Here is a 27,927-nt window from a genome sequence, read left to right on the forward strand (position 1 = left end):
TGGGGCGTGGGCGAAGAGGCTGCTCTCGCTTGGCCGTGGGGTGTGCGCTGGGGTTGGTGCGGACTCCTGGCTTGGCTGCACTGGGCCCCGCTTGTTCTGCAGGGGCTTTTGTGTCCGGCGTTGGCTTGGCTTTGTGTGCGCGAGTTTCCGCTGTGCTCCGTGGCGCAAGTCCCGGCCGAGAGCTGTGAGACTCGGAGGCGGTAGCGCGGCCCCCCACCCCCCCCGGGCAAGGAGCGAGCGCGCCGGCGTGAGCGGCGGGTGCAACGGCTGCGGGGAAGTGGATTCGCCGCCGCCAAGATGCCGGAGTTCCTGGAAGACCCCTCGGTCCTGACGAAAGAGAAGTTGAAGAGTGAGTTGGTCGCCAACAATGTGACGCTCCCGGCCGGGGAGCAGCGCAAAGACGTGTACGTGCAGCTCTACCTGCAGCACCTCACGGCGCGCAACCGGCCGCCGCTCGCCGCCGGCGCCAACAGCAAGGGGCCCCCGGACTTTTCCAGCGACGAAGAGCGCGAACCTACCCCGGTCCTGGGCTCCGGGGCCGCAGCCGCGGGCCGCAGCCGCGCCGCCGTCGGCAGGGTAAGGACGCACGGCCGGGGCCACAAAGGCAGGCGTTTAGCGGTGGGCGCCCCCCCCCCCCCCACCTCGCGCGCGCGCAGCCCTTCCTCGGCGGCGGGGCTATTCCCCCACCCGCCCGGGGGGCTGGCCTCTGGGTCTGCGGACGCCGGGCTCGGCCCCTTCGCCGCGGGCTCTCGGGCTCTGAGAGGGAAGGGCGCCGGAAAGGAGATCCCCGAAGTTAAGGCCGCGGGGCGCGCGTTTTAGCCGCGGTGTGTCGGGGGGTGTGAAGTTGGCGTTTGCTCTCGGGTTGCGCGCGGGTGATGGGCGCGCGCAGGCAGCTCTGTGTCCCTGGACGCCCGGCCGCTGGAGGTGGGCAGCTGAACAGGGACTTCCCTGCCCTTTTCGAAAGCCCTAAGGAGGGTCAGTTCGAAACGGCTACAGGTTACGTTTGAGCGTTTTCCCGCTTTATTAACAGAAATGACTAGTAACCGGGTCTCAGAGCGCTCCCTGGAGGGCAATTTGTGACATACTGATACCTAACCAAAATTTGAAATAAAGAAATTCCCGCCTTTTTATGTTTTTTGCATATGGAGGGCTTTTTGAACGGTTTATGTTTTTCTTGTTTGTGTTACTCCTTTCCAGCAGCAGGCCGTCTTTTGGCGGGGCAGCGTTACTCAAAATTAAACGAGCATTTTAAAATACACCTTTGAGTGGTTATCATAGACGCTCAAATATTTAAAAATTCTAGTTAGGGCTTGGGTTTTAGAGGTTTGGGGGGTTGTTTTTCCTTTTGGTGTATTTGCATGAAAAAAGGAGAAGCTTCGGAATCAGGAGAAATGTTTATTTCATGACATTCTGCTCTGTCATTGTTGCAATTTGGGATATCTAATCCCGGGTAAACTCAGATTGGCTCCAGCAAATGCATATTTCGTTTGAGAATAGTTGGGTTTTCTCTGGGGTTTTATGTGCTATTAGTATGAATCAGCCTGGTTATCAGGCTACAAAGCATAATAGAATGTAGTTAAAACTAGTGACTGGTGTAAAGTGCAATGCTTTGTAAAACATTGAAAGTGGAGTTTAGAGTTGTACTGATTACTAGTATAACTCAAAATGACTGTTTCTTTCAAAGTTATCTTAAGTTTTAAAAAATTTATCCAGTGTATTTTCTGGACTACCCAGATGGAAATGAAGGAAAGATATAATAGACACATGTAGATTTAATTAAATCTTAGCCTGGGCTTTAGAGAAATTGAAAACCTTATGTCTTAAATCGTTGCATGGCACATAGTAGTGCCAAATAAATATTGGTTTGTTAAGTAAAAGATGGATCGCACCTTCTTGTTTCTCATGTCTTGTTTTTGAATTTGAAGAAAGCCACTGTACTCCATAAGAAGAAATTTATTTTTGAAATAAAGTATATCCCTTACCTGTTTCTCCCCAACCCCTCTGAAAACGAAAGTAATATTCAAACTATTAGTAAAAATTTGGTTGAAAATGAAATATCTTCCATTTAAATCAGCACATTTTTTTTTAAGTCTTCTATAGAACCTTATGTTGGTCTCCTGTGCAAATGTATCATTCTTGAGCTGTGGAAGTATTTGGTTGTATGTTTATGATAGGATTATTCATTCTTATTTTGACGATGATTCGCTGTCGACAGAAACAGCTGTCTCGGTTTTGATGTTTTTCCTTCAACTTTTTCAAAGAGTGTATGTCCCGCTCTACCCTGTGTTCTTTGGGGTGTAAGAAGAACCTGAATGTAAAATTTTTTAATTTCAGTTCAATTATCCAACATTTTTGAGTTCCTATCATGCGCTCTTAACTGCAGGAGTTTGATTTCTGCAGACCTGCCAACCACCATAGTTAATTTTTTAAGAGAACCTCCTATGTCCAGTAGCATGTATCTCAATGTTTGAATCCATATAGATATCAACTGTGTCAAAGACAGCTTTAAGTTTTTTCTACCTTGTGTATTTAAAACTCAAAAAAGTGTACCCTGGGTTGGGTGCAGTGGTGTCAACAACTTGAAAAAGCTAATAGTGGTAGTTGGTCACTAACGTCACTTTCCTCTTTAAATCACATTAAGTAAAAATGAGTCCTAATTTAACTAAGGAGTCTGATAAATTTTTTTATCAGGCATAGGAAAAAAATATATTGAATTTATAAGAAGACAACCTTAGACCATTTATAATAACTGGTATATAAAATTATTCTCCTTTTATATGTACAGTGTTTTATGTTCTAGTCATTGTTAGCCCTATGTGTAATAACAATATAGAGTCACATTTCTTAAAGAATATTTATGCTCTAGGAGAAAGCCAAATTATGTTTGACAGTTTCAGATAAGGCAGATTTTTTTAAATGGTGAATTTTTAACATTTTAAAACAAACATTAACATGGATTTGGCCAAGGACATAGCATATACCTTCGATTTAAACATGGGTTTATGAAGAGTATTTTTAACTAAAGGAGAAATTGTTTCATTTCAGCCATTGCCATGGTCAGGTACACTTGGTGTGATAGGGCAAAATATTTGCATGTTCAAAATTTGGTTTTAGTTTTTAGTTTTCTTATTTCTATGCTTTTTATGCATCTTGATGGTAACCAGTATTTTCCAGTGGTGAAATTATCAGCATTGTCAACACAAAAATAAACATTTACATACAGAGTTGATGGTCTGCCTTTTCGTTCAGGGTGCAAAGCAGTGTAGCTGTTTGGAATCCATTGGAGCATAGCATTCTTGAATGGTCTGATCTGATGAATTATGAATTCTTAACAGGAAATATTTAATGACATGGAACAGAACAGTAAAGAGTGTGTTAGGTAGTAAAAGTTAAATCATAAATTGACCACTATATTCTACACTAAGGTGTTAAGTATACAGACTTCTGAATCAGAATTATAGATTCAAATTCCAGTTCTGCCCTTATTCAGATGACCTCGAACAAAGAGCATTGCCTATCAGATGCTCAGTTTTCATCTGAAATAGGAATAATCTAATAGCAACTTAGAGAATTACTTGAGGTTGCATTTGTGAAGATGTCTAGTGCTCAGCAACTACAGCACGTTAGCTATTACAATATGTGATTTCTGAATTTTGTCGTTTTTATTTAACGCCAGAACAATACAGTGCTACCATAATGTATTCAGAAGTGGATGAGGTAAGTTTGTGAAAGTGATATGTACGTAAAGTCTGCTCAAATGTTACCATATAACTGGGTATGCAGATTGCCTGAGTTACCTGAACAACTTTGGACTTGTTTCCTCTCTTGTAAAATGGGGATATTAGTATCTATCGCATAGGATTTTTAAGATTCAATAAGTTAATACATATAAGGCACTTAGAACACAATTTGGTATATATATGCTCAATAGAATCTGTTCTGTAGTAATAATTAGTTATACTTCAGCATCTTTGCTACTAATGGTAGAGATTTAAATAAGAGTGGTTCATAGGTGATATCACAGAACTTTTGGATTTTAAAGTTGAAAAAGAAATTAGAGATCATCTGGTAGTTGGGAAGAAACTGGAGAACAGTGCCTGGCACGTAGCTGGTACTTGGTATTTTGACCGAAGGAAACTAAGAGATTACATGATTTGCTTAAAGGAACAAAGCTCTCTGGAGGCAGAAATCATTACAACTAATGGCTCCTTCTTCCTGGTTGAAACTGCTGGCTTGATAAATATGTATACTCCCAATTTTTATTCTTATTAAATTTGATATTTCATAGAATGGCATTACTTTTCTGGAGCTTTTCTCTGTAAAAATAAAACTCAGGTGGCCCGTTATGAGCACCTGCTCTATTTGACTTACCTTATGCCAGTTTATTGGCCTTTACTTAAAATTTCCTTGTACAGCTGTAGAGTTTCAATATGTTTTAAGAAAATGTGAGGGAGTTGGTTTCCTGCTTGGGTATGCTAAATCTTTGTTTTTTCTTAATAAGAAATTGGTTTTTTAAAATAAGTGGCTAATTTCCCCCTCACCAGATGGCACTTTGATTCATTCATTCAACAAAACATGTATCAGGTACCTATTCCTGTGTCAGGCACTCTTTAATTTTAGCTGCTTGGGATACAATATGACAGTGCTCCTGCTTTGTGTTACCCTCTTAAATGCTACATCTAAAATCACCTGAGCTGTACATCAAAATACAGATTGTCAGGCCCAATATTAGGACTCAGAATGGGGTAAGACTTTTTAAAATAGAGGCAACTTTTCCTAAAGTTTTGAGGTTTTGATAACAAACCAGGCTTAAGGACTATTGTTCAAGGAGTTTACCATCTGGAGAAGGTAAAACATATGTACAGATAACTAATAAAAAGCAGAATGTAGTTAGTGCCAAAGACAGATTATTTCTTGAAAACCTCACGCTGCTTCAGGAAGTTGAAATTCCTGGATGTTTGGTTATAGGAGTAGGATTTGAACATTCTTATGGTTAGAGGGATTTTTTTCTACAAGTAATCTGTACCTGACTGCTTTTTTTTCTTTAAAGTATTTATGTTACACAATGGGGTTTTTCTTCCCAACCTGTCCACACTTTTGGAATATTCAAGTAGGTCACAGGATTAGGTCTCTTTGATTAAAAAAAAAAAAAGAAGTCTTTTCTAAAGAATTCAAGGATTTGATATATAGAACTCTTAGACTCTGGGCAGCTATTTTGACATCAAGGTGTGAGTTGCTTAAGATTTGAGCTTAATGATCCTACATTAGTACAATATTAAAGCCTTCTGAAAGTACCCTTGGTAACTTTTCACAGACATTTAAAAAATTGTATTGAAGATTTCTCATGAGTTGACATCATTGTTCTTATTATGTTCTTTATATGAAGTATTTCACATTTTTATTTGATTGAGAAACAAATTCTAATACATGACAAATAATGCCTGATTTTTCTTTCCCCCTCAGCATCACTGGAAAGTAAACAGCCCATACAGCTCTATGATTTTTTTTTTCTTTTTTTTTTTATTTATTTATTTGGCTGCACCGGGTCTTAGTTGGGGCACGCAAGATCTTTAGTTGCAGCATGTGGGATCTAGTTCCCTGACCAGAGATCGAACCCGGGCCCCCTGCATTGGGAGCCTGGAGTCTTAGCCACTGGACCACCAGGGAAGTCCCCAGCTCTATGATTTTTGCTATTTTCCATAAAATATTTCTAGGATGCAGTATTGGCTCTTCTGCCTTAAACAGTAATTTGCGCCTACATTGACTTTGATGTTTGTGGCCATTATTTAAACAGCCGTTTATATTGTCCTCTGATGGTTACTGGGATTACTGAGACATTTGTAAAGCTATTTGCCACAACCCTAAAAGCTAACCATACTTTTGCTCCCTTACCCTGTTTAACCTTGGAAGTTTATATAGTTTTTCCAATAAAGAATGCCATTGCTTAAATTATTTTAAAACCTGCCTTTAAAATTTTTCTCAAAGCTTGTTCCACGCTTTTCAGCTAGTCTTAGTGAAATGGTCATATAGACTATGTGTGGCAACAAAGCCATGTCAGAGGTGATATGTAGCCATAGAGTCTGACTTCCTTCATGAGTCAAAAACTGGCTTTTAAAGTCACTGTATTACAAGAAGAATATTCATTTGGGCTTCTTAAATTTTGATATACTTGTTTAAAATAAATCATTTTTATATATAACATGTATTAGCCTTTATGGTAAAATCTTAAACTTTCCTGGATTAATTTAAACTTTCAAGGATTATAGAAAAACCAGTAGTAAATTGTATTTACAGTTATCTGGATGAAAATGTTTAGACTCAGACTTTTTGCTCTTTTGAATTTTTGATGCCGTCACCTCTTTAGATAGTTAACCAAAATTGACTGTTTTAACAGTAATATCTAAAATTTGAGTTACTTGCTTGGCTTATTAGGTTTGTATAATTACAGCTGAACTTAGAAAATACTTTTGAATAATAAGTTGCTTTTAATTTAATCAAATTGCTAAGCTCTACTATAAGTCAACTTGAAGGTAAATTTGCATGTTTATTGTATGCAGTGTTATTTATATAGTATCAATAAATGAACATTTAAAAATTCATGTGGAAATGACAACTGGACTTCCTTTACAGAAAGCCACAAAGAAAACTGATAAACCCAGACTAGAAGATAAAGATGATCTAGATGTAACCGAGCTCTCTAATGAAGACCTTCTGGATCAGCTTGTGAAATATGGAGTGAACCCTGGTCCTATTGTGGGTAAGCTGATAAAATTTCAAATATCTTTTTATGAAGCAGTACCCCACACTGTTTTCCCCTCTTGTCTAGCAGGTAGAGTTTTCATTCTAAGGACCAGTCTGTCATTAATCATTTATATGACCAGCACCTTAGTTTCCCTAACTATATAAATGAGGGAAATAAAACGAGAGAATTGAACTAATTAATCCCCAAGATTACCTCTGTTGAGATTGTTTCGTATTGTGCCCATTGTCATACTACTTGATGAGACATATGGGTCTTATATGACAATTGAGGAAAATCTGAGGTAACATAGCTGGCCAAATTAATCCAAATCAGTAAGTTAGTGACAGACTTCTTAAAAGAACTCAAGTTATTCAATTCCCAGCGTAGTACCCACTTTCAGTTATCATTAAAAGTACCTATTAAAAAGTCTTGTTTTGATTGGAATTCAGGAACAAACTGAAAACTAAAGAACAAACCGAAAAGGAAAACTTAAAAGTAAATACCCTGGATTTTCATCATTTGATTACTGTTAAGTCAGTGAGTTTGCAAGGCTGATTGTGCCTTAATTTTGGAGGGTCTTGGCAATAACCTCAAGATGAGAAAGTTCTATTTGATCTTCTAAGTTGTGTAAAAAAAAATTTTTTTTTTTAATTGACTGCATCAGGTCTTAGTTGCAGCACGTGGGATCTTCGTTGTGGCATACGGGCTTTCGTTGCAGCACATGGGCTTCTTGCTAGTTGTGGCACGTGGGCTTAATTGCCCCACAGCGTGTGGAATCTTACTTCCCTGCTCAGGGATTGAACCCACGTCCCCTGCATTGGAAGGCGGATGCTTAACCACTGGACCACCAAGGAAGTCCCTGTAAATTTTTGAATACTGTAGATTTGGGGGTTGTTTTTTACCTATAGGTGTAGTTGCAAATAAAAATTTAGAATATTGTCTTTCTTTTGTCTTATTTAATGTACGGCTTCCCAAGAGATGATAATAAGCCTATTAGTATAATTACCAACAGACATTTGATACCCTTTTTATATTTTTCATTTAAAATTACAAAAGGGAGGTGCTGAAGACTGTGTATTGTGTATTAACATACATTAAATTACATGTTGATATACCAGTTGTTTATTTTTTCCCCAGCTTTATTAAGGTATAATTGACAAACAAACGTTGTACATTTAAGGTGTACAACGTGCTGTTTTAATATACATGTACATTGTGAAATGATCACCATAATCAAGCTAATTAACATATCCATCACTTCAGAGTTTTCTTTTATGCATGTATGTGTGGTGAGAGCACTTAAGATCTACCTTCCTAGCAAATTTCAAGGATGTAATACAGTGTTGTTAACTGTAGCCCAAGCTACACTTAGATTTCTAGAACTTATTCATCTTGTGTAACTGAAATTTTAAGGCCAGCGTCTCCTTATTTCCCCCTCCCCAGCTGTTCGTCTTAAGACTACTTATCTGTAACATTCTGAGATACGTATTGTTTCTAAAAAATATATGTTTATCATTTTATTCATCTTATAGAAATCAGGGAAAGACATATAGCTAGTGTAAAACAGAAAGTAAAAGCTATTTTTAGTTTTAAATTGTCATTGAAATGACAATTGACATGTCATTGAAATGATAATCAATTTTACTTTGCTATCTAATTGGCAAATCATTTCTCTTTGTAACACACATTTTCCGTAAAAGGTCATTTTTACTGCAGCAGTATATTGAAATATGATTTAACATCGTAAATTTACTCAGTGCTAGGTGTCAGAGATACTCAGTTTTAAAAAATGTGACTTTTAGGACTTTTCCCATAACTAAATGGCCTTTATAGGCATATTAGTCTCTTAGAGTTGTGGGATTTTAATCATAATAATTCAGAGGAGTACACTCTGTTTATAAACATGATTTTTCTACAAAGGCAAGTACTATTAGTACTAGAGAAATTACACAAAGTTCAGAACTTTTCAGTCAGAGATACTCAGTCATACATGGCTCTTCAATAGGTTATCCATAGTAAGACTTAAATCAATCTATTATGTATTCTACAAAAAAAAAAAAACCAGAAAACCATTGTTATAATCATTTATTAACATCCCAGAAAAACACCTATTTTAGAAAAGAATCCATTATGTAGTATTTTTAAGCATTTAAGTTTAGAAAAGGAAACAGTGAAAAGTAACACTTTAATGTTTCTAAAGCTAATGTCTGAGCTGGATCTTAAATAAGACAATACAAGTAATAAAGCAAATTCTGCCTTAATACAGGAACAACCAGGAAGCTATATGAGAAAAAGCTGTTGAAACTGAGGGAACAAGGAACAGAATCTAGATCTTCTACTCCTCTGCCGGCAATTTCTTCTTCAGTGGAAAATACAAGACAGAATGGAAGTAATGACTCTGACAGATACAGTGACAATGAAGAAGGTAAAATTTTATATGATGTTAATAAAGTATATAATCAAAAAAATCAAATTTTTTTCAGACTCATAAGATACAGTAACCATGAAGAAGATAAAATTTTAAATAATATTACCAAGATATATGTAAATTTTGTTCATATCATTAGAGTAGTCCTCCAAGTAATTTGATTTAAATACCTTTTGTTGAGAATTCTAAGAAACAGAAAAGTAGAAATGTCTAATTTTTTGTCACGTAAAATCACTCTATCTTTTTTGCTGCAAATTTCATCTTTCTAAGAGAAAAAAGTATTACAAGTAGAGACAAAGTTTCCCCAGTTATCCCTTTCTAAGTATCATCTCCAGAGAAGCAACCACTATCATTAATTTGATGATTATCTTTCCAGCCTGATTTTAAATACTTTTTCATATGCATCTGCCTAATACATGGTATTATCTTGTACTTGAAAAAAAATTTGTGTAAGTGATATGCTAAATCTTATCACTTGCTTTTCTTTACTCTGTTATATTAAGATCTCTTACTGATTTATTACATGTGTCTGATTTATTTCTCGTAATTGATATGTAGCAGTAGTATTTACATACGGCATGTTTTCTCTGTTCTCATATTGATAAGCATTTAAATTTATAGTTTTTGCTAGAAGATCTGATTTCAAGAAAACTTTATAGTAAATATTTTGACATGTTTTTAGTAGACTATTTTAAGAAAATTTGGCCATGGTATATAAATATTTTTCGAGTAGTACATGAAATAAACGACCTTTTAAAATTTATTTTAAGAACAACTTGACACTTATAAATTTTTAATTCATATGACTTGTTTGTTAATTTCATGACTATTTAATGACTCAAATTGTTTGTATCTCCATAAGCATTGCCTGCCAGGGCACAGTCTGTCAAATTGGTTGTTCAGAATGTTCCTTCAACAGCACTATGTTATTAGCAAAGAGGCAAAGAATAGAATCAGCTTAAACACAAGTAATGCTTAAACTTCCTGCCTCTTTTGCCTCTACAGGAAAGAAGAAAGAACACAAGAAAGTGAAGTCCACTAGGGATTTTTTTCCTTTTTCTGAACTTCCAACTACTCCCTCTGGTGGATTTTTTCAGGGTATTTCTTTTCCTGAAATCTCCACCCGTCCTCCTTTGGGCAGGACTGAACAACAGGCAGCTAAGAAAGTACATTCTTCTAAGGGAGACCCACCTAGGGAACCTCTTATTGCCACAGCCTTGCCTGGCAGGGAACAGATGCAGAAGTTAGCTTCTGGAGGGAATTTGTTTGTTTCCTCCAAGTCTAGCCATGATAGATGTTTAGAGAAAAGTTCTTCGACATCTCCTCAGCATGAACTCGCTGCCATGTTGGTCTCTGCTGCAGCTTCTCCTTCACTGATTAAAGAAACCACCAGTACTTGCTATAAAGACATAGTAGAAAATATTTACTGTGGAGAGAAAAGTGGAATTCAACCATTATGTACTGAGAGGTCCCATGTTTCAGATCAGTCAGTTCTCTCCAGTGAAAGGAGAGCACTAGAAGAGTCTGAGAGATCACAAGTAATTTCTCCACCACTGGCTAAGGCAATCAGAGATTACGTCAGTTCTCTGTTGGTCCAGGGTGGAGTAGGTAGTTTGCCTGGGACTTCTAGCTCTACACCCCCACTGGATGTAGAAAATATATGGAAGAGAATTGATGCACCTAATTTTCGAGAAACAGAATCCCTGTCTCCTCCACGAAAATTACCTAGACTCAGTGAAAAGTCAGTAGAAGAAAAGGATTCAGGTTCCTCTGTGGCATTTCAAAATATACCTGGATCCGAACTGATGTCTTCTTCTGCAAAAACCGTTGTCTCTCACTCACTGACTACCTTAGGCATAGAAATGTCTAAGCAATCACTGCATGATAAAATAGATGCCCCCGAACTATCTTTTCCCTTCCATGAATCTATTTTAAAAGTAATTGAAGAGGAGTGGCAGCAAATCGGCAGGCAGCTGCCTTCATTGGCATGCAAGTATCCAATTTCTTCCAGAGAGGCAATACGGATATTATCAGTTCCAAAAGTAGATGATGAAATCCTAGGGTTTATTTCTGAAGCCACTCCACCAGCAGGTATTCAGGCAGCTTCCCCTGAGTCCTGTGATAAACAGTTGGACTTAGCACTTTGTGGAACGTATGAAGCTGCAGCATCAGCATTGCAGATTGCAACCCATACTGCCTTTGTAGTTCGGGCTATGCAGGCAGACATTAGTCAGGCTGCACAAATTCTTAGCTCAGATCCTAGTCACGTGCACCAGGCACTTGGGATGCTAAGCAAAACATATGATGCGGCCTCATTTCTTTGTGAAGCTGCCTTTGATGAAATAAAAATGGCTGCTTATACCATGGGATCTTCCACTTTAGGTCGCCGGTATCTCTGGCTAAAAGATTGCAAAATTAATCCAGCTTCTAAGAATAAGCTGGCTGTTACTCCCTTTAAAGGCGGAACATTATTTGGAAGAGAAGTATTCAAAGTAATTAAAAAGAGTGGAAAAAAACACTAATAAAATTAAGAATAAAGACATCTATCTTATCTTTGATATGGGGAACTTGGCAGCTTTTCTAGGAATTTAAAGTACTCTTATGCCAGAATTTTCTAATGTCTTTTTAGTCTCCAGAATAGGCTAATTTCAAAGTGTCAAACTTCTACCAATTAAATTTTAGTATAAAAGTAATTGCCTACATATATCTGCCTTTTTTTTTAGTTGCACAGAAAGAAAGCCTGATACTAACAGTTTAAAGCTTTTCTAGATAGCATTTTTTTCTCAAATAGTTCAGTCTTTCCTATTTTAAGATTTTACAACTCTTCAAAACTAAGAAAATTCCATTAACTAGATTATAAGTTGAGTCTCCATGGTTTTAAATATTACTAAATATTTTATTACTTTCCAGAACTTGTCTACATATTTTCTCTTATTTTCTCACTTGTGTTGTTTTTTACTGATATCTACAGTATCGTTTGTAATAGTCCAAATCAGTGCAACTCAAAGTGCCAGTCTACAAACTGTTACTGATCCACAGATAAGATAAGCGTGTACCAGAATTTGAATCTAGATGAATGACAGGTTTTATTTTTGTGGTAAAACTTTATTGGTAGAGGAAAGACAGTGCGCTGATTTACATTCTGGCGCAAATGCCTTGTTTTTTCATGGACTGGTAGCAAGCAGTTGGTGGACTACACTTTGAGAAATACTGCTCTAGACCATAGTATTCTGGGATAGTGCATTCTCACCATCACTGTAAAACTGTAGTCAGATGAATTAGGAAAGATGGGACTTTTTTTTTAATAAGTAACACTTTTAAGGTACGTTGTAATTCATGTATGATTAGGCTTAATCTAAGCTAAATTCTAAAAGCAAATTTAAGTTATTTTTTTTAAGTCATAAGAAATCCTACTATATCCCAGTTTCTGTGTGTCTATATAAAGCAATATATTATTCTCTGTTTTCATTTCTATGATTGTAAGATGAGAAAGTCTAACTGTAGAGGCACTTGATAATCGAATTTCTTTGTATTTTTATGGAAAATAGTGGTATTAATTATAAACAAAATATAGTCCCTTGGGACTTACAGCCATTACTATATTCTTAGACTAACCTATCCATCTTTGCAGCTTTCTGGGAGTAATTCTATTTGTTATTTGTCTTCTGAAATGTACATGTATACATGTACCTACTAAGTACTATGTGATTTTTTTTTAATGTATTACTGTAGAATGCTTTTGCAAATTCAATAAAGTTGTTAAATTTGAACAGTTTTGTGTGGTCTCCACAAACATGTTGTATGTGTGTTTTATTCTTAGAGTTGCAACAAGTTAGATATTTGTGGATGAACAACATCCCTTTTCCATTTCATCACTGAAACTCACTTGACATTCCAGTGGTTTAGCTGAACATATTCAAATTATTATTGAATGTTTGGGGTTTTTTTTTTTTCCCTATTTGAGGACAATGGTTTTGGGGTGTCTTTTTTTTTCTAATTGAAGTATAGTTGATGAGGACCATGTTTTTATTGGCTATTGGAATTTAAGTTTGTAAGAGGAATTATTCTGTAACCAGATATCTTATTTGTTTAATCAATTTCTGCTCAACTACTACTGGGTTCTTTTTGCTTTCTGATTCTTAGGTTCTGAGTTAACGTAAGACTTTATAATGCTGAAGATTGTCCCATAGATAATAGAGCCATTAATAGAATTACTGGGAATTGGGGGATGGAATAGATACCTTAATCCTAAATAAAGATGGAACTATTTGAACTAACATGGTAAAAAAATCACTGTTTATTTTTGGGAAACTTGCAAGTAGACTGGACTGACTGGTACTAGGCTAGATATTTAGCAAGACACATAACTATCTTGACTACTTTTTAGCACAACTGCATTGAATTCATGCAAAACTAAGCTTTTGTTTAAGAGTTGACTCCATTTCTGTGTCATAAGAAAGTAACTTTTTGGTAATAGAAGTTTTAGAAGTGACAACTGACGTTAATTTTGCTATACTATGATAAATGGCCACAAAAATGTAGAAGCTAACTAAAATTTTTATCAAGTCTCTTGAAAAGTCTGGCCCTTCAAATGGTGATAAAATCAAAACTAGGAGAATGGGATATTGAAGCCTATGATAAAAGATATACGTATTTGAGTTGTTATGGTAATAACCATCATGGTGATTTGCTATAATATACATGCACTAGCTTCTCTTCCAAGAAATGGTACTTTATTATGGGGGAGGCTGAGGAGAAGTGACCTGTGGTTGGTTGTACTTTTCTGTGAACAAGTTTCTTCCATACCTCTTCAGTTGTACCCAGGGTTTTTATAGTCACATCAAAAAAGGACAGACTTCTAAAATGCACTTATGTATAAACGTCATTGTACTTATTGTTATTAGTGGCTTGATACCATACAAGTTTTTTTCAGTCTTAAAATTCTCTATAGCTTTTTCCCTTCCATATTCTAAATTTTAATTTAATAACTAACCTTTGTTTATGTAGTAAAAATGCACTGTATGGACAAAAGAATGGTAACAACTATGTATTCTAATGTACTTTTCCCACTTCCTAATTGTTTTCAGTGAAAAGCCTCCATGGGTTTTTACTTTGTTTCAGGCTATTAGTCCCAGAAAAAAGAAAGAATAAACAGGAAGAAGTGGTGATCATATTAAGGAGTGGGGGAGATAAACAAAATGGAATGAAATAAAAATGGAAAAGAAAAGTTTTTAAAGACAGAAATTGCAGTTGACAAGTTTGGGTCTGTTGAGGTAGTACTAATATACAGACTTATTTTATGTATCAGTGTGCCGAAAAACCAGGGTTCCAGAGTAATGTTAGGATGACATTGTAGTTTATTGTGTGTCTCAGAGAGTAATGATTTCTCCGATGTTATTTCCAGACTCTAAAATAGAGCTCAAGCTTGAGAAGAGAGAACCACTAAAGGGCAGAGCAAAGACTCCGGTAACACTCAAGCAAAGAAGAGTTGAGCACAATCAGGTATCTTTAGCTTTATGGTCGCTGTATTCAGGTATAAGTAATCTGACAACACTGATGTGCCTGGTCCCTGCCTTTAGTTCATAGTTGACACCCAAAATCCAGCACACTCGATAAAGCATTCATTAAATGGCACTAGAAATCTAAACTTTGTGTGTTTTGTCAGTAGTGTAGCCTGTGTTTACTGCAAAAGCAAGTGTTTAATAAATGTCTCATTTGTGTTTGACTCTATGCTAAGCATAGTTCAGAGCCAGTCATACTGCTTTTTAAGAGACATTTTAAAAGGTGGAAATACCTAAGCAATTCTGATATAATAAAAAACAGGAGAATGGTTTTATATTTGTGCCTTTGTCTCTAGATTTTTGACTTTGCTTTTATTTTTGCCTGTCTTATAATAATTCTGTGGCTTTTCCCTCAACTCTGAAGCTAGTCTGATCCTAAGACCACACTGTTTTTTTTCCTTATTCTAGACAAAAATTCACCTTTTTATGGGTGAGGCAAGATGCAGTTTTCCAAAAGGAAAATGTAGGAAACTAAGGGGAAAATAAGCACAGGAATAATGAAATCAGTTTACAGCGAACAAATTATTGACTAATCAAGCATTGATTTGGCTGACGATTTACAAGTCAGCTATCCCTAGAGTCATTTTCCTTACCCTTTTTCTGTCCAGCTGGAAGATTTGTCTAGTTGGCTATTTATCTTTTCCATTTTCTCTTTGTCATTTTAAAGTCGCACATCATCAGTGGAAGTATTCTTGATTTCTTAAGCCATGTGTCTTTCTTAGTTTGATGTAGTTAAGTTGAATTTCAGAACTATTTGTTAGAAATGAGCTTGGTGACTGTATGGAGAATGTATAGAGCTTTGAATGAAAGAAGATTTGGTTTAATATTGAACCAAAGACTGGAATAAATATTTTGTTGTCTTTTTATCTGGTGTTGCCAGGGAAGAGCTGCAGGGGCACACCAAAGAATAAGGAAATAACAGAGCAAGAGAAACTAGGAAAATCTGGTGAAGGACACTGAAATGGACAGACATGGAGAATCTTGGTCCATTTTATGTAGGCAAGATGGTATAGTGCTAGCAAGAATGCATTGACTTGTCAGATAAGAGGTTAAAAGGAGGGTGGGAAAATGGTTTTAAATATGGTTTAAGGTGTAATTGTTTGACCTGAGGAATCTAAACTGAGGGACAGGATAAATAGTCAAAGGAGAGAGTAGGTTTAGGAGATGAGAGGCAGGATTAGACAACGGCCTTATTATACAAATTTTTGTTTTTAATTTTGGCTGCACTGGCTCTTCTTGGCGGCGTGCAGGCTTCTTCTCTATTTGTGGCATGTGGCATTTGGGATCTTAGTTCCCTGACCAGGGATTGAACCCATGTCCCCTGCGTTGGAAGGCAGGTTCTTTTTTTTTTAAATAAATTTATTTATTTTTGGCTTTATTAGGTCTTCGTTGCTGCCCAAAGGCTTTCTCTAGTTTCAGCGAGCGGGGCTACTACTCTTCGTTGCGGTGCACAGGCTTCTCATCGTGGTGGCTTCTCTTGTTGCGGAGCATGGGCTCTGGGCGCACAGGCTTCAGTAGTTGTGGCTCGTGGGCTCTAGAGCGCAGGCTCAGTAGTTGTGGCGCACGGGCTTAGTTGCTCCGCGGCATGTGGGATCTTTCCAGACTAGGGCTCAAACCTGTGGCCCCTGCATTCAGGTGGATTCTTAACCACTGGACCACCAAGGAAGTCCCACAAAATTTAAGTCATATGGAAGAGTAAAGGGAAGAGTTTACTGACCCTTCAGTCACAGAACCTCAACAGCTGTCAACGTTCTGCCAGTTTTATTTTATCTTCACCTGCACCCTGCGGCGTTTTTAATTCCTTTGGTTTTGTTGTTTGTTGCTGAAGTATATTAAAACAAATCTCTGCCATCATCTCATTTCACACATTAAAATTTCAGTATATATCTCGAAAAGATTGGAGCTGATTTTTGTGTTTTTTTTGTTTTTTGGGGGGTTTTTTTGGTTTTTGTTTTTTTTGCACAGGCTCTGGACGCACAGACTCAGCAGCCATGGCTCACGGGCCCAGCCGCTCCGCAGCATGTGGGATCCTCCCGGACCGGGGCATGAACCCGTGTTCCCTGCATCAGCAGGTGGACTCCCAACCACTGCGCCACCAGGGAAGCCCTGGAGCTGTTTTTTATTTTTATATATTAGATATATATGTTAGATATGAAAGAATTATTAATTTTATTTGGAGTGATAGTGGCATTGTGTGTGTGTATAAAATCTTTCATATCTGTGTTCAAAGCTTTATACATTCTCCATACAATAATCTCCAGTTTCAGAAATGTCTCTTTTATGATTGAATTATTCAAATCAGGTTCCATACAAACTCCACATATCATTTGGTGTTTTTGATTTTGTTTTGTCCTTTTTTTAATTAATAAATTTATTTAATTTTAGCTGCATTGAGTCTTCATTGCTGCGTGTGGGCTTTCTCTAGTTGTGGCGAGCGGGGACTACTCTTCGTTGCGGTGCACGGGCTTCTCATTGCGGTGGCTTCTCTTGTTGTGAAGCATGGGCTCTAGACACACGGGCTTCAGTAGTTGGAGCATGCAGGCTCAGTAGTTGTGGCACGCAGGCCCTAGAGCGCACGGGCTTCAGTAGTTGTGGCCCTTGGGCTCAGTAGTTGTGGCTCACGGGCTTAGTTGCTCTGCGGCATGTGGAATCTTCCCGGACTAGGGCTTGAACCTGTGTCCACTGCATTGGCAGGCGAATTCTTAACCACTGTGCCACCTGGGAAGCCCTTGTTTTGTCTTTTAAGTCTGTAGCTATTTCCACTAAAACGGTTTTCCGTCCCTCCGTTTATTTGGTGAAGAAACCAGGTTAGTTCTCTATAATATTTCTCACATTGTGGATTTGGCAGATTGCTTCTTCAAGGGTCGTTTAATTTGCTCTTTCATACCCTGGATTTCCTGTAGACTGGGAGTTAGAACTATAGTGGGGCTGTGCAATAGACCTTTCTGTGATGATGAAATTGTTGTATATCTGCTGTTCATTAAGTAGCCACTTAATACTTGGAATGTGACTTGTATGGCTGAGAAACTAAAATTTTGATTTTATGTTATTTAAATTTAAATAACTACACGTGGCTAGTAGCTATCATTTTGTACAGCACAGATCTAAGGGGTTGGTTAGATTTGAGTTCAGTTACTTTGACAAGAATACTTCACAAATGGCGTTGTGGCCTTCACATTGCATCATTTCAGAGACACATGATGTCCTTTTGATGATGCTAAAATTAATTAGTAATAGGTTCAGGCGTTGAAAGCCTAATTCATCCGTTATAAAGTTCCACATCGCCCTTTCATTTAATGGTTATGACAGCCATTATGATTATTTCCTAGATACGTTATTTCATTACTTCAAATGAAATAATGGATCTAGGAATTCTCTGATTCCTTTACATCTGTAACTGGAATTCTTTTATAAAGAACTTTCCCTTGTGAATTGCCTAGTTACCTTGAAATAAAATTCATATAGGAGAGCCAGGATAAATGCTTACATGCCTTTTATTTGCCAGTTATCAAGTTAAAGTGCTTTAGTCATTTTGAAAAACGATCAATAATATCTTTTTACTACTGTGGTTTTTATATATTTGATTTATGATCAATTGCAGTCATTATTCTTTTTTCACATTCAAGTTACTGAATTGAGTTGAGTTGATTCCTGTATCCTTTTAGTGACTCCATTTGTCTTTGATACTTTCTTGTTTGCTGGCACAATAAGAAGTCCTGGGCTGTATATTTCCGGCCTCTTATCAAGTCAGTCATTTTTCTTAAGAACCCCTTATCCTTTTAATAGAAAGTATTATTTGGAAGCTACCTACAGCCTGGATACTAGTGTGTTCATTCCTACTGGGTTGTCATTGTTCTAGGCTTTTTCAGTAGGTAAAGCTAGGAGTACTTACTTTTTAGAAAGAGAAGATAGGTCATGAATTCCTCAAATTTATGAATGCAGGCTAATTTCTAGGTGTCACACTTGTATCACTTTTCTCTTATGCTGAGTATCTTGGTTCTTAAAATAATATTGTTTCTTATGTAATTTTCACTATATATATGTTTTTAAATAACAGTATTACTACTAATAGTAAAGCTGCTAATTGTATCTTCAGATGGGGGGGCAGTTTTTCTTATGTTAAGGATATAAAATCAAAATACTGTGCTTAAAGTCACTTGAAAGAATTTTTTTCTTTCATATTTATTTTTTAATTTTTGAGAATATATATGTGGCTTTATTTGGGCAAAAGAAGAGTCAGAAATCTGGCTTCTATCTTTGTTCCTTCTATCCATAGGTTACTATTTTTATTAAGTTTCGGTTTATATTTTGTTTCTTTTTGAAAATATAAGTAAATAATAGATTTATATATTTATTTATGCTCCCCTCCATATATGAAAGACAGCCTACATTGCACATCTCTATTTTTCTGTTTTTAATCTAAACACTTATCCTGAGATCATGTCAAGATATAGTATAGCCTTCTTCCTCATTGCTTTATACCACTGCATGGTATTGCATTTTATGGATTTACTGTAATTTATTCAGCCAGTTTCTTTTTGATGGATATTTTGATTTTTTGTTATTGATTATTCAGTTATGTGCTATTCTGAATAATGCAAAGGTACACCAGTGAACAGCCTTTTTACCTGTGTTGTTTCATGTTTTAGCCAGTTTATCTTCAGGAAATCTAGAAGTAGAATTGCTGGGTAATTTTGCTAGATGTTAGCAAATTGCCCTGTGTAAGAGTTGAAGCATTTCACATTCCCACAAGTAATGTATGGGAGTACCTTTCTCTAATGGAGGAATATGATGCTGTTTTTTAAAAAAATAAAAGTTAATATGAATAACCATATTGGTCATGTTTTACTTAAATTAATAGTTCATTAAAGTAAGGTGGCTTTTAATTATCTTGATTATTTTTTTATAACCTAGTTAAAGCTTATATTTTTACTGAATGAGATTTATAGCCTCCTTTAATAACCCAGCTCCTGCATTCTCATGTGCCTCAACTGCCTGATGTCTTCTGAATAACTTTTTACCTGATAGGGTTATTTTGTTTCTTCCTCCTGTTGTCTCCATGATAAATTGAGGACTTTCTATAGAACATCTTGCTGAAAATAGATGACACTACAGTCCTTATTTTGACCACAGAGCATATAGCAGTCACATTACTAATTTTATGTAGCAATGAGTTTTTCTTTTCAGTCAATAATTGCTTGGTCCATCTTACTCTAAGTAGTTATAACACTGAATTGTAATTATGTTTTTTATTTATATTTTCTTCTCAGAGTCACTTGTTGCATAGTGAATTCTGGTAGAAAAATTTTTTTTCAGTCTTCAAGGTATCTTTTCTGGTTGTATGAAAGATAGTTTTCTGTGCAGATGATTAATTCTAAATTAGATGATAGGCAAGAACTAATAAAATTGGTTGACAGTCCTCAACCAAAGAATTTAATAAACCTGAGCAAAAGAAAGCATAAATGATTTATAGTTAAAAGTGTCCATCCTACCCCTGTTCCCAGCTATTTCCACAGGCAACCAATGAATTTCTTGTGTTTTCTTCCATGGGAGAAAATTTAAAATGGAACTTGGCCTTTAATTTCAAAGATAACTAATTAAAATGTAAACTTTTTTTTGTATTAAGTGTAATAGTTTCAATAGATGTTTGGTAAAATTTTTGATGAAGAGATTATTTCAGTTATTTATTCAGAATAAAACATAACAAATGGAAAGTCCTGGAATTTGGTAGATAACCAATTTTAAGGGAAAAGTATGTCTCTTCTTCCCCCCTCCTTACCTTCATGGACGTAGGTCAAATATCTAGGCTTTATATTGTATTAGTTGCATAACTGATAACTTTATTAGCCCTTTAAAGTAATGTTCTTTTTAATTCTTTGAGGAGTTTTTAAATACTGAGTATACATTGATAATACCAGGTAGACTATCAAACTAGAATATTTTTTAAATACTCTCATTGTTTTTATTGGCATTGAGCAATTGATTATTAAAGAGGAAGCAGTGTTGGAAGTAGTTTGAAAAAAATACTTGGCTTTGAGACGCATCATAAGTCAGTTACATTATTCTCAACCCTGGCTGCACATCAGAATCCCTTCAGGAGCTACAAAATTTAATTAAGCCCAGGCCGGTCTAGAAGAGATTCTGACTTAATTGGTCTAGGGTGGGGTTGGGGCACTTGGTATTTTTTAAAAGCTTCCCAGATGATACTGTGCCACCGGGATTGAGAATTTAAGATTAAAACTAGTGTTCCCTTCTACTCAAATAATCAGGAATTTATTAATAAGCATCTATTATATGTGTATGTAATTTGTTTACAAATTTGTCTTTTGACTAACAATGTTTGCATTCAGCAAATTTTTCCTAATTGATAGCTGGAAAAGAAACCCAGAGATTCAGATTGTGAGTCAAAGGGGAAACTCTTATAAAGTCAGTTCCAAATATAGATAAATACAAAACCAGATGTATGAAACTATGTCTGTATCTTGTGGTGTTTTGGTAGTAATGCTTCCAGCCAAATAAGTGTACTTATTGGATGACTGCTCTTGTCCCGAGATAAGAGTAAAATATGTCTATCTTTAAAATTAATAGACACTAACTTAGATATAAAAACATCAGTTATCTACATAAAATATTAGCTTGAAAGCAAAAGTGATAGTGTAAGCATATTCTAGTATAACTAATCATTGATGGATGTCCTCTAGTTAAAAGAATTTAAAAGAATCATCTGGTAATAAAAGTTTCAAAAGTTGAATAACTTGATCCTTGGAATGTAGAATCTCAGGCCTCACCCTGGAGCTACTGAATCAGAATATGCATGTTAACAAAAGCTTCAGGTAGAAGCACTAGTCTAGTGCTTTTCAAATAGTTATGTGAGGACTGCTAAATTATTTTTTAAATGAGGAAAAATCAGTCGACTTTTCCAAGGAGAAATAAATCTGGGACTGGAAATGGACAGTGGTCTATCCCTATTACCATTTTTTCTTTTTTTTTCAGTAGTGAGGAGTGAGTGGCACTGAGTCCTGGCAGCGACATTTTAGGCTTGCCTGTTCACAAAAAAAGATGACCATCAAGTTTTTGTTGCTGCTCAATTTTATTACCTGTTTCTAAGATGAGTTTGACACCTGGGAACTTTTAAGTCAGATAGCTGTGTATAGATTATTGAAACTGATTCTATTTAAATAGTCCTAACCGCACGACAAGAATAATGTTTAATCTGTGCTAACAATTACAAAATTTGTATTTTGTTTTAAAAGGAAACTGACTTGTTTTATATAACAAATGACTATCTTACAAGTCATGATCAGCCTGCTTTTTTGTTTAGACAGCTAGAGATGCAGCTGTGATACTGGAGCCAGATAGTAAACAGCAAGTCACAAAAGGAGCCAGTGATAAATTGATGTCTTTTTTCCCCTCTCACTTTTATCATAATATGTGAGCTCCTATAGTTGGACTCTAATGTATTTTACCATATTTTAAGTGTTTTCTTATGCCTACATATCTATTCAGTCAATACATTTGAAATAGTTTGAGGGCATAGCATTATTTTCAAATGCTGGCATTTGGAAACTTTTCATGGATTCTCAGTATGCTAATACGGCCATCATTATTAAGGTGTTTGATATTAGAATATGACTTTTTAATGTGTTGATGCTTGAATAGAGCTATTCTCAAGCTGGAGTAACTGAGACTGAATGGACAAGTGGATCTTCAAAAGGCGGACCTCTGCAGGCATTAACTAGGGAATCTACGAGAGGGTCGAGAAGAACTCCGAGGAAAAGGGTGATGCAAGGCTTATTGCTTAGAATGGGGTTCTCAGATTGGCAGGGTTTTAGTGGTTATTTTATATTTATTGTTTTTGTTTTGTTTTCAAACTAACAGGTGGAAACTTCAGAACATTTTCGTATAGATGGTGCAATAATTTCAGAGAGTACTCCCATAGCTGAAACTATAATGGCTTCAAGCAACGAAACTTTAGTAAATATGTTTCATAAACTATACAAGTGGTATTCTTTGTCAATTATCCTTTACTTAGAATTGGGGAGGTGGCGAATTTTGGCAAACCTCAAACACATGTTTTTAAACATATTTTAAGCTCATTTTCCCCATATAATTCTGAATTTTAGAAGTTTTCAGTGTAGCCACTTTAATATATATATAATTCATTGTGCAAGAATACTTAGTGTTATAAGGATACTTTTTTGCTAACATGTTTAAAGAATAATAAGGCTTCCTTCACATATGAAACACTAATGTATTTCTAGGTTCTTATGCCTAAATTTTTATTAAGGGAAAGTTTCAAATATTAGAGAAATCGACTATCATTTTTTCTTTTAACGTGTCTTTGTTATGTTTGGATAATTCTGAGTCTGAATAATTTGAATCTTGGCAGGTTGTCAATAGGGTGACTGGAAATTTCAAGCATGCAGCTCCTATTCTGCCAATCACTGAATTCTCAGACATACCCAGAAGAACACCAAAGAAACCATTGACAAGAGCTGAAGTAAATGAATAAAATTTAGATCGATGCTATCATTGATCTTTTAATGAAGAAATATTTATTTGTTTTTTGGAGTGGGAGGGAGCAGAGCTTTGTTGGGTGGGGGTGTGTGTGTCTATTTATGTGCATATATTATCTTAAAGACATACTTTATTAGTGACAATGGAAAGTAATATCGTATGACATGCTAATACTATCCTCTTGCTACTACTGTGTGCCTCTTTAAGTTCCAGTTTTCAAGGGAGTGCTCATTTGTGTGCTGCTTGTAATATGTTCTCTTTGTTAAAATGGACATGAGTGGAAAGTGTTACCTGGGCTGTGGGGGAAGCTATACTTACTACCTTTCATTGAAAGGTCAGATAATGGGACTTTAAAGTGACTTTGTATTATACTTGAATTGATTAACTCCTGTAAAATTAAGCTTTAAAGTACTAACTGCATGGATACATTATAATTTTAATGATTCTTTAGCAAAGATTATTTTGATCTGGGCATAAAGGTAATTTAGCAAAGCAATCAGGTTGTTTAAAAACTTATTTTATGTTTCTTAAATTAGGAAGATTGGATTGACTCTCTAGTTAAAAGCATATACTAAAATTTGTTAAAAGATCCATCTTAATTTGATATCTTCTATATTTGATCATTTATTTTATTACAAAATTAAGAGGAAGAAACAATGTACTTTTAATGTCAATGAAAAGCATTGGAGGGAACTTACACTGCCATATTAGCTATACTAGAAAGAAATAAAAAAATTTTATTTTTTGTTTTTTTGTTTTTAACTTACTTGAATATGTGCCCCCCCCCCATTACAACATGAACATATCTTCACACTGAGGAAATTTGAAGAGAGCCATGGAAATGTATGGATAATTAAGCAATAATGAATTCAGAAATGGCAGTTGTAAAAGTTGGATAGATTTAAGTGCATTCTGTTCTCCAAAGCTTCTGTTTAAAATTATGTTCTAATTATTGCATATTTACACTAAATTTTAACTTCTGGTTGTTTTTTTGTTTGTTTGTTTCTTATTAGGTGGGAGAAAAAACAGAGGAAAGAAGAGTAGAAAGGGATATTCTTAAGGAAATGTTTCCCTTTGAAGCAGCTACACCAACAGGAATTAGGTATTCAGATACACTGAAACAATTATTTAGTGTATTCAATTAAGGCATTTTTATTTATTTGTTCCCACCTTTATTGAGGTGTATTGACACATTAAACTATATATTTAGGGTATACAACATAATTATTTTATATATACATACATAAATGAATTCTAATTTTTAATTCTTCACAAAATTACTGTACCTCTGCTCTCATAAGTAAACTGTTCTTTTTGGGAGCACTTTAATTCTTCTAAGCACTAACTAGTTCATATTCTTGAAAGTTGAGTCAGTTTCAAAATTAACTTTGTTAAGCTGAAAGGTTGTAAATAAATCATTTACCTACTTTTAATTCTTATTTTTAAATCTAAACTGAAACCTGGTAAGAAGGAAATCTGTTTTATTCCTGAGAGTCTCTCTTTTCTAATTGAAAAGACTGCTTTTAGATATCTGTTGAATTGTTTCCTGACTGAAGGAATCACAACCAAACTACCTTATTTTTTCCTCTTATCCCCTAAATATATTAGCTTGAAAAACCTTTAAGAAGGCAAATTTAGTGAATATTTATAATACTCTGAATATTATTTTCTAATAAAAGATACAAATCTAACTCTTTAAATGAAAAATGTATAGAAGTTTTTAAATAGGTTGACTGATCTCACTGTTGATATTATATGACAATTTTCTACTGTTACCTCAAGGAATGTGTTTGGAATTAGGAGTAATAATGTCATTTTATGTTATTTAAGTTATGACTTTATCTAATAGTTGTTTTTCTCTTCCTCCTTTCACTCCCAACAGTGCTAGTTGCCGCAGACCAATCAAAGGGGCTGCCGGCCGGCCATTAGAACTCAGTGATTTCAGGATGGAGGAATCTTTTTCGTCTAAATATATTCCTAAGTATCTTCCCTTGGCAGATGTCAAGTCAGAAAAGACGAAAAAGGGACGCTCCATTCCCATGTGGATAAAAATTTTGCTCTTCGTTGTCGTAGCCTTTTTTTTGTTTTTGGTCTATCAAGCTATGGAAACCAACCAAGGAAATCCATTCTATAAGTTTCTTTCTAATGACTCTAAAAAAGTCAACTGAATGATATCTCTTCGGCACATTCAGCTTGGTCTCCTATTTTTAATAACTGTATTAAAAAAATCTGTGTACACTTGACTCAAGAACAAAAAAAAATGTGATTTCACCTCAGTAAATGTAGTATTCCATTGAAAAGCAAGCAAGATATATATAAATGGACTTCATTCAATGTTTTGGACTTCGGACTAGTAGGAGATCACTTCGTGCCATATGAATAATCTTTTTTAGCTCTGGAACTTTTTTGTAGGCTTTATTTTTTTAATGTGGACATCTTATTTCTTTTTTGAGAAAAAATGTATATTGTTTTTGTGTATTTGGGAAACAAGAAGGGCAAAACGTGGTAGTATAATGTGAAGCTACACATTTAAATACTTTGAATTCTTACAGAAAAGATTTTAAGAATTATTCTCTGCTGAATAAAAACTAGAGACATGTGAAACGTGAAATTCGGTAAGAGAAAAAGTAACTTGAGATTGTAGTTTTGCTGACTGCAACAAAGTTTGATGGTGTTTATGGGGAAAAGTACAGTGATAATCTCTTCTGTAACTTTTATTAATAGTAATAATGTTATTGTTGTAGCCCTATTGTACTCACTTTTTAAAAGATATCTAGTATTGTGAATGTCCTACTTCGGTAAGACCCATTTAAATGCAGTTGATTTTTAGCAGGGATCTATCAGTGCAACTTACACATGTTTTAGAGAACTGTTAGCTGGCTGTACATGTTTTTAAAGACTGTTTAGCTAGCTATAAGGCTATAATTGGAAACTTGTACTTTTTATTTAAAGCAAAACATTTATTCTATCAATCCATTACCAAAATATTTTTTAGATAAATAGGTGTGTGTGTGTGTTTAGAAGTTAGAAATTTTAAACACCAGTCTTAGGTTCCATTTGGATTCATTATTGAATTATCTTCTGTTACCAAAAATGCATTTTGCCAAGTTTTTTTGCCCTATATTTCCCAACTTAATTTGATTTGAAAGTATGTGCTTTTAAAAGCAAAAAGTATGTGCTTTTAAACTACATAATAAACTTTCCTTGGATACTCAATAGTTAATACATAAATTTTTAAACTCTGAAATTGAGGCGGGCATTATGATTTTTGTTTACTTTTGAAATGTTTATCTTTGTGGTTGATTAATTTTTTTTTTAGCTAAAACTTACCTCATGTATAACTTTGTTCGGTAAAGTAGTAGGTAATTGAAATTTCAGTAGAATCAAGTAAAACAAAAATTTCAATTGAATCATGTGAGTTTCAACTTTACAGTCATTGACAGTAAAGCACATTAAAAATGTAAGTTTTTAAAAAATATCTTCTGAAATAAAAAAGATACTTTTTAAAAAGGAAAAGCTGAAGATGTATATTTAGACCAACACACAAGTTTGATTTGCATCAGCCATAGTCTGATATTTAGCTTTTAGATATTTTGTAGACATTTTTCACTTTGCAGTTGACCAGAAATATTCGTAGGTCTCGTCTCTGCAAAGGCAGTGGGAAACTTACTCCTAGATCAGAAATGCTTGCCTCTCCAAGTAAAAGTGTTTTGAGATGAGCCACAGAGGGAGCACATTTTACTCAGCGTTGCCTCTATACAGTGATAGCAGTCTACTTTTACTTTTTTTGTTTTTAAACTTTGATTCCCATATTGCTTTCAATCTTTCGTTTATAATTAGAAATTGTGAGAAACTGCATTTAATGTTCAGAAATGTGGGAAGATAAATCAGACTTAATATGTACATGAGATCAATTTTCTAATAGGAAAGGTATGGTCCAAAATAGCAAAGTAGGACCAGGTAAAACGCGTAGTCTTTTTTTAATTTTTTAAATGTGTACTTGGTCTTTTGTCTGTGTCTGTTTTCTTCCACTAGAATAAATGTGTCCTTGATGTAAATGCAAAGCATTTCTTCCTGATTAAACTTGTAGATGTAGACTTTACAATTTAATTCAATAATAAAAAAGTAATTAACCTCTAGTTTTGTCATTGCAATAAATACTTTTCAAATAGCACAAACTGTAAGGTTTCCTGATAACGTTTTGTATGTGAGATTTATGGATTGTTGAATTTTAGTTCTCTTTTCGGTCTGCTCCTTTATGTTTTGCTTCTAATCATTGTAGTAATCTGGTCCTCTCTTGTTCCTAGGTAAGCAGTGTATAGGCATTATACTCACAGAATGTTGTAGGGAAGCTCTCAGAGGCACCTCTCTCACTTTCTACAGTATAGCAACTAATACTTTTCAGTCCACACTTCCTTTTTTCCATCAGTTTTCCTGTCTTCGTACTCATCTATGGCGCTCATGATTGTTAGTCTTGCTTTGAGACTAAGCAAAGATGTTGCTGCCATATATTCATCACGGAGCTGTGTTCACAAGTTGAAAATGCTTTTCTCTCTCCATCATTCATGTGTCCCCCAAAGGTGATTTTATTTAAATTAGTGATTCTCAAGGTAATATGTACACTGTAATTAATTAGAAAGCAAGTAGCATCAAAGGCTTAAAATAACAATAAAGTATGC

The 27,927-nt window shown here is 35.4% G+C and overlaps 1 protein-coding gene across 4 annotated transcripts; it reads left to right on the forward strand.

Annotated features, from left to right (window-relative positions):
• Window positions 1-27,387, forward strand: TMPO (thymopoietin). 4 transcript variants are annotated; one of them, XM_067697621.1, is made up of 9 exons: window positions 156-576; window positions 6,631-6,757; window positions 9,009-9,167; window positions 14,575-14,672; window positions 22,391-22,510; window positions 22,610-22,705; window positions 23,121-23,231; window positions 24,262-24,350; window positions 25,131-27,387. In XM_067697621.1, the coding sequence occupies exons 1-9, from the start codon at window positions 298-300 to the stop codon at window positions 25,414-25,416; spliced, it is 1,365 nt and encodes a 454-aa protein (XP_067553722.1). In that variant the 5' UTR covers window positions 156-297; the 3' UTR covers window positions 25,417-27,387. The 4 variants fall into 4 exon arrangements, with proteins under 4 accessions (XP_067553723.1, XP_067553722.1, XP_067553724.1 ...); XM_067697623.1 differs by lacking the exons at window positions 22,391-22,510; window positions 22,610-22,705; XM_067697622.1 differs by lacking the exons at window positions 22,391-22,510; window positions 22,610-22,705; window positions 23,121-23,231 and having other exon boundaries at window positions 1-576.
• The last annotated feature ends 540 nt before the right edge of the window (window positions 27,388-27,927 follow it).

The sequence above is a fragment of the Pseudorca crassidens genome, chromosome 11 (genome assembly GCF_039906515.1).
Source record: "Pseudorca crassidens isolate mPseCra1 chromosome 11, mPseCra1.hap1, whole genome shotgun sequence".
NCBI lineage: Eukaryota > Metazoa > Chordata > Mammalia > Artiodactyla > Delphinidae > Pseudorca > Pseudorca crassidens.

Bases quoted from the DNA above. Each gene is read 5' to 3' on its own strand.
- TMPO (XM_067697619.1), top strand. From the start codon at position 298: ATGCCGGAGTTCCTGGAAGACCCCTCGGTCCTGACGAAAGAGAAGTTG. The intron at 577-6,630 runs GTAAGGACGCAC...CTTCCTTTACAG, and splicing joins GCCGCGCCGCCGTCGGCAGG to AAAGCCACAAAGAAAACTGA. The intron at 6,758-9,008 runs GTAAGCTGATAA...GCCTTAATACAG, and splicing joins GAACCCTGGTCCTATTGTGG to GAACAACCAGGAAGCTATAT.